An 11,169-nucleotide genomic window follows, 5' to 3' on the forward strand; every position below is an offset into this window, starting at 1 on the left:
ATCTCGGTTCACTGCAAGCTCCGCCTCCCGGATTCACGCCATTCTCCTGCCTCAGCCTCCTGAGTAGCTGGGACTACAGGCGCCCACTACCGCGCCCGGCCAATTTTTTGTATTTTTAGTAGAGACGGTGTTTCACTGTGGTCTCGATCTCCTGACCTTGTGATCCGCCCGCCTCGGCCTCCCAAAGTGCTAGGATTACAGGCGTGAGCCACCGCGCCCGGCCCCCTCTTTTTTTTTTTTTTTTGAGGTGAAGTCTTGCTCTGTCACCCAGGCTGGTGCAATCTCGCCACCACGCCCGGCTACTTTTTTGCACTTTTATTAGAGATAGGATTTTGGTATGTTACCCAAGCTGGTCTCCAACTCTTGGTCCCAAGTGATTAGCCCACCTCGACCTCCCAAAGTGCTGGGATTATAGGTGTAAGCCACCACGCCCAGCCTGCCCTCTCACCACAAATCTCCTTCTCCTGGGTAAGTTTTCATCATCAGAAGTATCTTCTTCCATGCCAGGCGCGGTGGCTCATGCCTGTAATCTCAGCACTTTGGGAGGCCTAGGCGGGCGGATCACCTGAGGTCGGGAGTTCGAGACCAGCTTGACCAACATGAAGAAACCCCATCTCTATTAAAAATACAAAATTAGCCGGGCGTGGTGGCCTGCGCCTGTAATCCCAGCTACTTGGGAGGCTGAGGCAGGAGAATCACTTGAACCCGGGAGGCGAAGGTTGCGGTGACCTGAGATTGTGCTGTTGCACTCCAGTCTGGGCAACAAGAACAAAATTAGGTCTCAAAAAAAAGGAAAAAGAAGTATGCTCTTCCAGGAAGCTTCACTGACACCCCTTGGCTGGGTCACGTGCCTCCTCTGGGCTCCCACATCTCCATCCCAGCACAGGGCCTGACACATGGGAGTTGAGGCAAGTTAGATTGAATGAACAAATTAAACACACAGCACACTCACGGAGATGAAGAGACAGGAAAAGGGGGCCAACAGCACAATACAGGTTCGCTTCTTAAATGAGCGGTAGGTATGGCCCTCTGCGCTCACGGGGGGGCACGAAACTGTCCTAAGGGTGTGGGCGACAGCAGGCGGGCACTGGGGAGCCACGGAAAGGTGGGGAGCGGGGAGGGCGGATCGCTGACTGCAAATGAATGAAAGTTGCATTTCTCTGCATGTCGCACGCTATCCTGTCCCAAGTTGTTTTCTTCTAAAGGAATTTCCTAAAGAATCGCCCCCCAAGGCGCCCCCTACCCAGATCTGGCATCCCAGCGCTGTGCACACCTCGGGGTTCCAGATCCTTGATCTCGTGACCTCCGACCTGCAGTGACCTCGCCAACCGCCGCGGCCGCCCCGCCACGCCCCTGCCCGCCCGATCTCCTCCGCCGGCCACGTACGCCACTTACGCAGCCCGGGCGTCCCCGCCGGCGCTGCCGCCGCCAATCCTGCCGGGTGCATCCTTCGCCTTCGCCTTCGCCTTCGCCGCCGCCGCCGCCGCCGCCTCAGCCGCGGTTCGGAACGTGCCCGCCCGGCTCCCGTACCCACGCCCCGCCGGCGAAGAGACAGCCAATGGACGTCAGGATTGAGGGAAGGCCACGCCCTCCCACGGAGGCCTTGGCGAGTGGGCAGTGCCTTACGTAAGAGGCGGAGACTGGGTTACTGGGCTCCTGCTGTAAAGCGAGTCAGGGCCTGAGGGGCAGGAGGGCGGGGCCGGGAACAACCCCAGGAGGAGGCGGTGTCTGCCATGGCAGAAAGTGACTGTGTCTTCCCTTTGAGGGGGCTCACGCCGGTAACTCCAGCACTTTGGAAGGCCAAGGCGGGAGGATTGCTTGAGCCCAGGGGTTCGAGACTCGCCTGAGCAACATAGTGACCTCGCCCCACCTCATCCCTACAAAGTTGTTTTTTGTTTTGTTTTGTTGTTTTGTTTTTTTGTTTTTTGTTTTAATTTAGCCAAGCGCAGTGACTTATGCCTGTAATCTCAGCACTCTGGAAGGCCGAGGATCGCTTGAGCCCAGGAGTTCGAGACCAGCCTGGGCAACAGCAAGATCTCCATCGCTGCAAAACATTTTTAAAAATGTAAATATCGAGCGAAAGGGTCGATGGGAAATGCAGTTCTCTACAGACAGGCGTTCAATTTGGGTCGTTGAGAGCACTGGAGAGCCAGAGAAGGCTGTGGAGCAGGGAAAAGAGAAACATTTGTGTTCCTGAGGGGCTAATAGGAGTTGTAGGGGCTTATACAATTTTTGACAGCCCTTAGGTATTAAAGTAATTATTTATTTATTTTGAGACAGGGTCTTGCTCTGTTTCCCAGGCTGCCTCGGACCACCTGGGCTCAAGTGATCCTCCTGCCTCAGCCTCCCCAGTAACTGGGACCACAGGCATGCACCACCATGCCCAGCTAATTTTTAGTCAAAACAGGATCTTGCTATGTTGCCCAGGCTGGTCTCGAATTCCTGGGCTCAAGCCATCCTCCTGCTTCAGCCTCCTAAAGCGTTAGGATGACAGACATGAGCCACAGTGCCCAGCCTTAAAGTGAATATTTAGAGTGAGAAAAGGAAACCCAACAAGTTAGGTGAGAAGAACCAGGTGTCTCTCTTGGAAGAGATCTTAAGGCAGTTTCCCAGAAATTCATAAAAATGTTCTCACATTGCAACCTGGTTCCCTCTGTCCACCAAAAGCATTCTACAACCCCCAGCAACTCATAGCACACAGGTGCACCTGCAAGTGAAGAGCCCTGCCGACCAAGCGTCCTTAGTCTCTCCCCTCTCTGCCCCTCAGTCTGCCCCTTTCTCTCCCTCTCAGACTCCCCGATTTATCTCAGGAAAACATAGTGGTGGAAGTTACTTCTGCGCAGCGATAGCACATCCGGAAGGATGTCAGCAAGTGACCCTATCGCTGTGGCTTCCCCTTCCTCCTCTGAGACATTGTCTTTTTGGGGACCCTAAGGGCTGCTCCTGGTTTCTCAGTGATGAGTCCTGGCTCCACTGTTGTTCCTTTTTGTGAGTGAAATTCTCGCATTCTTCTTCACTTCTGATTTAGCCTCTGTCCCCTGGGCTCCAACACCATTTTCTCCTCATCCTCAGCCCTCTCTCTTGCTCTGGTTGCTCCAGATACATCTCTTCTATAATTTTTTTTTTTTTTTTTTGAGATGGAGTCTTGTTCTGTTGCCCAGGCTGGAGTGCAGTGGTGCGATCTCGGCTCACTGCAACCTTTGCCTCCTGGGTTCAAGCGATTCTCCTGCTTCAGCCTCCCGAGTAGCTGGGATTACAGTTATGCGCCACCACACCTGGCTAATTTTTTGTATTTTTAGTAGAGATGGGGTTTTGCCGTGTTGGCCAGGCTGGTCTCGAACTCCTGACCTCAGGTGATCCATCTGCCTCGGCCTCCCAAAGCGCTGAGATTACAGGCGTGAGTCACCGCGCCCAGCCTTATATATATGTTTTTAATTAATAAAGCAAGCTGCCAGGTACGGCGGATCACGCCTGTAATCCGAGCACTTTGGGAGGCCAAGGCGGGCAGATCGCCTGAGGTCAGTTCGAGACCATGCTGGCCAACATGGTGAAACCCTGTCTCTACTCAAAATACAAAAATTAGCTGGGTGTTGTGGCAGGCACCTATAATTCCAGTGACTTGGGAGGCTGAGGCAGGAGAATCGCTTGAACCCAGGAGTCAGAGGTTGCAGTGAGCCGAGATCATGCCACTGCCCTCCAGCCTGGGAGACAGAGCAAGACTCTTGTCTCAAAAAAAGACAAAAAACAAAAAAAGCAAGTTCATTGGCTTCCCGCTGGCCTTATGTTCACCCTTTACCAATTATGTGACTACTACTTTTTATTTTTTTGAGGCAGGGTCTCACTCCATCACCTATACTGGAGTGCAGTGGTGTGATCGTAACTCATTACAGCCTCTAATTCCTGGGCTCAATCGATCCTCCTGCCTCAGCCTCCCAAGTAGCTGGGACTACAGGCGCATGCCACCCTGCTTGGCTAATTTTTGTATTTTTTGTCGAGATGGGGTTTTGCCATGTTGCCCAAGCTGGTCTCAAATGACTACTTCTTTTTTTTTGAGACGGAGTCTCGTGCTGTCACCCAGGCTGGAGTGCAGTGGCCGGATCTCAGCTCACTGCAAGCTCCGCCTCCCGGGTTCACGCCATTCTCCTGCCTCAGCCTCCCGAGTAGCTGGGACTACAGGCGCTGCCACCTCGCCCGGCTATTTTTTGTATTTCTTAGTAGAGACGGGGTTTCACCGTGTTAGCCAGGATGGTCTCGATCTCCTGACCTCGTGATCCGCCCATCTCGGCCTCCCAAAGTGCTGGGATTACAGGCTTGAGCCACCGCGCCCGGCCGACTACTTCATTTTTAAGCCGAAACTTTCTCATCTGTTTGGTGGGAATCATACTGGGAGGGGGCAGCGGGGGAGGGGGCAGTTGAGAATTCAGTGCAAGTTCAAGTGTCCACAGGGCCTGGCAGAATGTAAGCCTTCCATCACTGGCACCTACTGTGTTACTGTTTCTATTATCAGGTGCCCCTACTTCTGAATTGTCAACCCCAAGTTGGGCTCTGCCCCGTGATCTGCCAGCTCTTTAATAGAACCACCTGGGGCATGTCTGAGCTGAGCCCCAAGCCCCACTCCTCTGCCAGTCAGATGGGGTCAGGACTCTGGGCTGCCCTCCAAAAGGCTCTCAGGAAGGCCCTGAGTTCTGGCTGGAGTCAGAAGTGGAGAGATTTACAGGAGGGGCACAGAAGGAAAGCTTTCCTCTGAAATAGAGGCATGTATTTGTGATTCTGCCTGGCTCGTTTCCATTCATCCTTCATGCTTCAGCTCAGCTAGCCCCTTCCTCAGGAAGCTCTCTTGACCTCCCTAGGCATGGTTGGTTGCTTCCTCTGGACTCTTTCTTTCTTTTTTTAGAGATGGGGTCTCACTCTCTCTTCCAGGCATAGCTCACTGCAGCCTCGAACTCCTGGGCTCACGCAATCCTCCGACCTCAGCCTCCCGAGTAGCTGGGACATCAGGTGTGGGTCGCTCTTGTGTCTGTCTCCCAGTTAGACTGGGAGCCCCATGGATGCATGGCACAGGACCGTCTCATCATTACTGAGTCTCAAGGATCATCCAGCGAGGGGTCGGCACAAAATGGGCATTGAACAAAGATTTGGTGAGTAGCTAAGGATCCCCACTCAGTCCACGCGGGCACAGGGGACACCTGACCCTGTGGTGCCCGCTGTTCCCACTCCAAGGCACACGACTTGGCGAATGGAGCGAGAATTGGATTTCAGTTTGCCCCTTGCTCCGTCAGCCGCGCGCCCTGATGCAGTGCACAACCTTAGCTGCTGTGCGCGGTAGGGGGCGACTCCTCGGCCTGCGAGCTGAAAGGAAAGTTCAGATTCCTCTAACATAGTGAACCAGCCTTGCAGGAGGACGAGAAGGAAGGAATGAGGGGAAGAGAGGACTACTTCCACCTTTTCCATCCCGTTGGTCTCCTGGGTCTGGGAGCGCTGGGCTCCACCCTCTCTGAACTAACACCTGGCAGTTGGGCGTGCCTCAGTTTCCCGGAGGCGGGGCATTCCTCCGTCGCCGCCCCCCACCTCCCCTTTTTCCTCTTCCTCTTGGGGCTTCTGCGGCCGCGCCTCTAGCACTCCCGGAACTGAAACTAGGTGCCAGACGGTCCGGAGGCGGGGGCCACGTCAGCGGGGCCACCCCGGGCTCGCGGGGTCCCGGCGGGCGCCATGCGGAGGGGCGCGCTCCTGGCGGGCGCGCTGGCCGTGTACGTCGCGTACCTGGTGCTGGGCGCGCTGCTGGTGGCGCGGCTGGAGGGGCCGCATGAAGCCCAGCTCCGAGCCGAGCTGGAGACACTGCGGGCGCAGCTGCTGCAGCGCAGCCCATGTGTGGCGGCCCCTGCCCTGGACGCCTTCGTGGAACGAGTGTTGGCGGCCGGACGGCTGGGGCGCGTCGTGCTTGCCAACGCTTCGGGGTCCGCCAACGCCTCGGACCCTGCCTGGGACTTCGCCTCTGCTCTCTTCTTCGCCAGCACGCTGGTCACCACCGTGGGTAGGTAAGCGCCGCCCCGCAAGGCGGCGAGGACTGGGATCCCCACTTCATCCTTACCCCCTGAGGACCCCAGAGCCCTCACGAATACCCTTATTCCAATCCCCTCTGGGCTTCGGATCCCCCGAAAAGACCCCCGTGAGGACCCGGGACCCACGCTCATGATATCCGCTCTGCTGCGGGAGCCCAAGTCCGAGTCCTTCCTCCTAAGTAGGAAACACCCAGCTCCCCTCAGAGTACCTTTGCAGAGAACACCCTTTGCAGGGACCCCGTTCCTCCGTCTTTTTTCTTTTTCTTCTTTTGAGACAGGGCTCACTGTGTCGCCCAGGCTGGAGTGCAGTGGCACGATCTCGGATCACTGCAGCCTCCGCTTACCGGTTTCAAGTTATTCTCCTGCTTCAGCCTGCCCAGTAGCTGGGATTACAGGCACATACCACCATGCCTGGCTAATTTTTATATTTTTAGTGGAGAGAGTTTCATCAGTTGGCCAGGCTAGTCTCGAACTCCTGACCTCAGGTGATCAGCCCGCCTCACCCTCCCAAAGTGCTGGCATTACAGGCGTGAGCCACTGCACTGGGACTCCATTCCCCGGTCTTAATCCTCCTGGTGACCCGGGTCTGTCCAGTCCCCTCTAAGCCTAGGACTGTCCTCAGAGATCTCCAGCAAGGACCTAGGATCCTCTGCCCTCCAAGGGAGATCCTTGCCCCCTCTGGACCCAGATCTCAACCATGCCAGGACCCCTGACTTTATCTCTAGTCTGGGTGCTGCCACCCTTGCCATGTCTCCTGACCCTCCAGATATGTCTTTCTGGGAAACCCCCCTGGAGAAACCCCATCTCAACCTTCTCCTGACCCTGGCGCCCCAGCGAGGACCCTAAATCTCCAGACCTCTCAGGGTATCCTCACTAAAGACCTCCCTCCCAGCAGAGATTCCTCAGCAAGGACCTGGCACCACCATCTGGGACTCCTGCCCCTCTGGACCTAGGCCTCTGCTCCAGACCCTCGTCCCTCTCCTGGCCCCACACTCCCCAGCAGGCGACTCTGACCCCAGACACAAAAGCCATCCCTACGTACCCCACCCCATCTTGACATCTCCCCCATATGGGGTCACCCTCAGTGCAGGGTTTTCCTCCCAATAGGGACGCCACCTGTTCCCTCTGGACCTGGGACTCCCAATTCAGCAGCCCTAGCTAGGGATGTGTCAAAAGGACCCACAGTGGAGGAACCCTGAGTTTTGGGAAACCCTGAGAAGCCAGACTTGGGAAATCTCTTTGTTGCCAGGCTCTGCTGCTCCCCCAGCCCCTTCTCAGCCCCCAGACTTCCTCTTTATTTCTTTGTTGGGGATTTGTTGAGGAGAGGAGGCTGGCGCAGGGCTAGCCCAGACTCCTAACTCCCCCTCCCGACCAGCAATAGGGGGCAGCTTTTGCTTTTGGTCCCCTGGCAGCAGAGCTGGGGGACTTCTCATTAGCTGACCTCCCCTGGGGCCTGCCCACGCTGCCAGGGCGGCCTGACCTGCTTCTGAGCTTCCCTGGGTCATGTGCGCGCTTCCTGCCTCTTCCCCGATCTTGGCTTCTAAGAAGTCATCCCTAGCAGGGCAGGTGAGGGAAGCCAGACACAGTCAGGCACAGCCCGGCCGCATCCCTGCTCAGCCACGGCTCATTGCCAGGCTTCAGTGTCCTCCCCCGTTGCTAAAATGGAGATAATAACACTCCCCATTTCCCTGTAATAGCAATAGCCTGACAGAGGACTTGCCAGTGCATGCTTTAACTCACTTAATCATCACAACAGCCTTGTGAGGCAGGCACCTTTATAGGCTCTATATTTTTAGCCATGGAAACCGAGGCCTAGAGAAGTTGGGTAACTTTCCCAAGATCACACAGCAAAGATGGCATAGAGTGGAGATTTAGTCAAGGCCATCAGGCTGCAGACTCCCATGCTGCTAGCCAACAGACCACACTACTTAGAAGAAGGGTGCTGTGTGTGTTGTAAAAGAAAAAAAAATATGCTAACACTTGTTAAAAACGGAAAGTTATTGTGGTAGAGGAGAGACCATTGCAAAGGCCAGAGAGACTGAATATAGCAAACACAGCTGGAGATTTACGGCTAACAAGTAGAATAAGGGAGTCAGTGGATAGAAGAATACTAAGAGGAGAGGCATTGGGGTAGGGGGATTCTTGCTAAACTCAGCTTAACAAGATTCTTGCTAAAGACAGGCCAAGGACTTAGATATCAAGAGGGGGTAGATGAGGGCCAGGTGCAGTGGCTCATGCCTGTAATCCCAGCACTTTGGAAGGCCGAGGTGGGCAGATCACCTGAGGTTAGGAGTTTGAGACCAGCCTGACCAACATGGTGAAACCCCGTCTACTAAAAATACAAAAATCAACCAAGCGTTGTGGCAGGTGCCTGTAATTCCTGCTACTCGGGAGGCTGAGGCAGGAGAATCACTTGAACCTGGGAGGCAGAGGTTGCAATAAGCTGAGATCATGCCACTGCACTCCAACCAGGGCAACAGAGTGAGACTTTGTCTCAAAAAAACAAAAAACAGGCCGGGCGCGGTGGCTCATGTCTGTAATCCCAGCACTTTGGGAGGCCGAGGCTGGCAGATCACGAGGTCAGGAGATTCAGACCATCCTGGCTAACACGGTGAAACCCCATCTCTACTAAAAAAAAAAAATACAAAAAAACTAGCCAGGTGAGGTGGCGGGCGCCTGTAGTCCCAGCTACTCGGAGGCTGAGGCAGGAGAATGGCGTGAACCCGAGAGGCGGAGCTTCCTGTGAGCCGAGATCCGGCCACTGCACTCCAGCCTGGGCCACAGAGGGAGACTCTGTCTCAAAAAACAAACAAACAAACAAACAAACAAAAAAGAGTGGTGGGTGAGGAATTTGATCAGATATCGAGGAGGGTGGCTTGTAGGATTCTTGCTAAAACTGGGCCTACTTAAGGACTTAGGAGTCAGACAGAAGTGTAGTCAAGGAGGGAGTCTTTGTCCGTGTGAAGCGCTGGTAATAACTGATGTTTACTGAGTTAATGTTGACTGTTTTCACTGTGGGCGAAGCCTTGAATACATCTGGAGAAATGGAAAACCAATTAAACGTGATTCAGAGAGACCTCTTCCCACAATGCCCTTCATTTGGTCATAGGCCCAAGTCTTGGCCCTGGAATTGATCCGGGCAGCCTTGCTGCACTTGAGGCAGGAGGAAGTGGGTAGTCCTACCCGGAACTGGGAATTGGAGAGAGGAAGTGAGCATTACAATCCTTGTAACTCTTTCCACGCTCTTGCTAGGCGCTATGCCCTATCCCAACCTGGTAGGATTACTACCACATTTGAGAAAGGGATTGTTTGTTGTTTTTGAGACAGGGTCTCGCTCTGTCACCCAGGCTAGAGTGCAGTGGCGCAGTCATAGCTCACTGCAGCCTTGACCTCTTGGGCTTAAGTGAGCCTCCCACCTCAGCCTCCTGAGTAGTTGGAACCATGGGTGCATGCTACTGCGCCCAGCTAATTTTTTTTTTTTTTTTTGTAGAAGGTTGTCTCCTTAGGTTGCCCAGGCTGGTCTCGAAATCCTCCTAGGCTCAAGCGGTTCTCCTGCCTTGGCCTCCCAAAGTGCTGGAATTACAGGTGTGAGCCACCTTGCCCAGCCAGGGAGGTACTACTTAACAAGCCCATTTTTGCGGAATAGGGAACTGAGGCTCAGAGGGGAGGAGTCATTTGGCCAAAGTCATGCAGGGAGTAAATGGCAAAACACTGTTTTGGACTCAGCTCTTTGAAATAGTAACTTGAGGCTCACAGGCCCCATGCTTTTCAAACTCTATGATTTGGCCGGGCGCGGTGGCTCAAGCCTGTAATCCCAGCACTTTGGGAGGCCGAGAGGGTGGATCACGAGATCAGGAGATCGAGACCATCCTGGCTAACACGGTGAAACCCCGTCTCTACTAAAAAATACAAAAACTAGCTGGGCGAGGTGACGGGTGCCTGTAGTCCCAGCTACTTGGAAGGCTGAGGCAGGAGAATGGTGTGAACCCGAGGGCGGAGCTTGCAGTGAGCTGAGATCCGGCCACTGCACTCCAGCCTGGGCGACAGAGTGAGACTCCGTCTCAAAATAAATAAATAAATTAATTAATTAAAAAAAAAAAACATGTATCAAACTCTATGATTTGTCTATAAAGATTTCTCTTTTTTTATTATTATTTTTTATAGAGACAGGGTCTTCCTATCTTACCAACTCTGCTGGTGTTGAACTCCTGGGCTCAAGTAATCCTCCCACCTTGGCCTCCCAAAGTGCTGGGATTATAGGAATGAGCCACCTCACCCGGCCTATTTATAAGGATTTCATGTCATTTGCAAACCTTCCAGGATGCTGGAGTTTCCCCATCGAAAACCCTTGTATTAATAAGGGTTGGAGTCATACGTGATACACCTCAAATTACAGTTGCTTAAATAAGAAGTGTATTTCTTGTTCGCATTCCAGGTAGTCAGTCCAAGTGGTACTTCATGGTCAGAGACCTAGGACTCCTTCTCAGCAAAACCCTGGTGTTCCTGCCTAACTCCTCTGCGCAACTTCCATTCCCAAGGTCACCTAATGGTCCAAGATGGCTGTGTAGCTCCAGCCTCCATGTCTGTGCTCCAGCCAGCAAGAGGAGGGAGGAAAGAAGGGAGACTGGCATCCCTCGCTCCTTAAGGACCCTTCCTGGAAGTTGCTTGATTCTTTCATGAATACCTCAGTGGCCAGAAATTAGTTGCAGAACCACACCTGGCTCTGCAAGCGGGAAGGGAATGTCCTTATTCCAAAAGGCCATGTAGCCAGCTAAGACCCAGAGGGAGCCTTTTTATTATTATTATTATTGTTATTATTTTTTAAAGTAGAGATAGGGTCTTCCTGTGTTGCCCAGGCTAGTCTCAAATGCCTGGGCTCAAGTGATCCTCCCACCTCAGCCCCCCAGAGGGCTGGGATTACAGGTGTGAACCACCATTGCCCAGCTGGGATCATTTCTTTTCCCAATTTTTTTATTGTAGTAAAATATACATAACATAAAAATTACCATCTTGGCCGGGTGCGGTGGCTCAAGCCTGTAATCCCAGCACTTTGGGAGGCCGAGACGGGCGGATCATGAGGTCAGGAGATCGACACCATCCTGGCTGACAC

General features: G+C 53.7%; 2 protein-coding genes across 5 annotated transcripts in view; one reads left to right on the forward strand and one right to left on the reverse strand.

Moving 5' to 3' along the window:
* YIF1B (Yip1 interacting factor homolog B (S. cerevisiae)) overlaps positions 1–1,468 on the reverse strand; it is a 14,746-nt gene extending 13,278 nt beyond the window's left edge. Inside the window, exon 1 of one of the 4 annotated variants that reach the window (XM_011973313.1) lies at positions 1,396–1,468. In XM_011973313.1, the coding sequence (XP_011828703.1) occupies positions 1,396–1,447 (52 nt within the window). In that variant the 5' untranslated portion in view covers positions 1,448–1,468. Of the gene's footprint in view, positions 1–1,243; positions 1,326–1,386 lie in introns of those variants that run through there. The other 3 variants (XM_011973315.1, XM_011973314.1, XM_011973312.1) reach the window with 3 other exon arrangements.
* A 4,121-nt stretch (positions 1,469–5,589) lies between these two features.
* The window catches only part of KCNK6 (potassium channel, two pore domain subfamily K, member 6), a 10,931-nt gene continuing 5,351 nt past the window's right edge, over positions 5,590–11,169 (forward strand). The window contains exon 1 of the mRNA XM_011973324.1: positions 5,590–6,031. Within this exon, the coding sequence (XP_011828714.1) occupies positions 5,710–6,031 (322 nt within the window). The 5' untranslated portion in view covers positions 5,590–5,709. The remainder of the gene's footprint in view (positions 6,032–11,169) is intronic.

This window comes from Mandrillus leucophaeus, unplaced genomic scaffold, assembly GCF_000951045.1.
Source record: "Mandrillus leucophaeus isolate KB7577 unplaced genomic scaffold, Mleu.le_1.0 Scaffold137, whole genome shotgun sequence".
NCBI lineage: Eukaryota > Metazoa > Chordata > Mammalia > Primates > Cercopithecidae > Mandrillus > Mandrillus leucophaeus.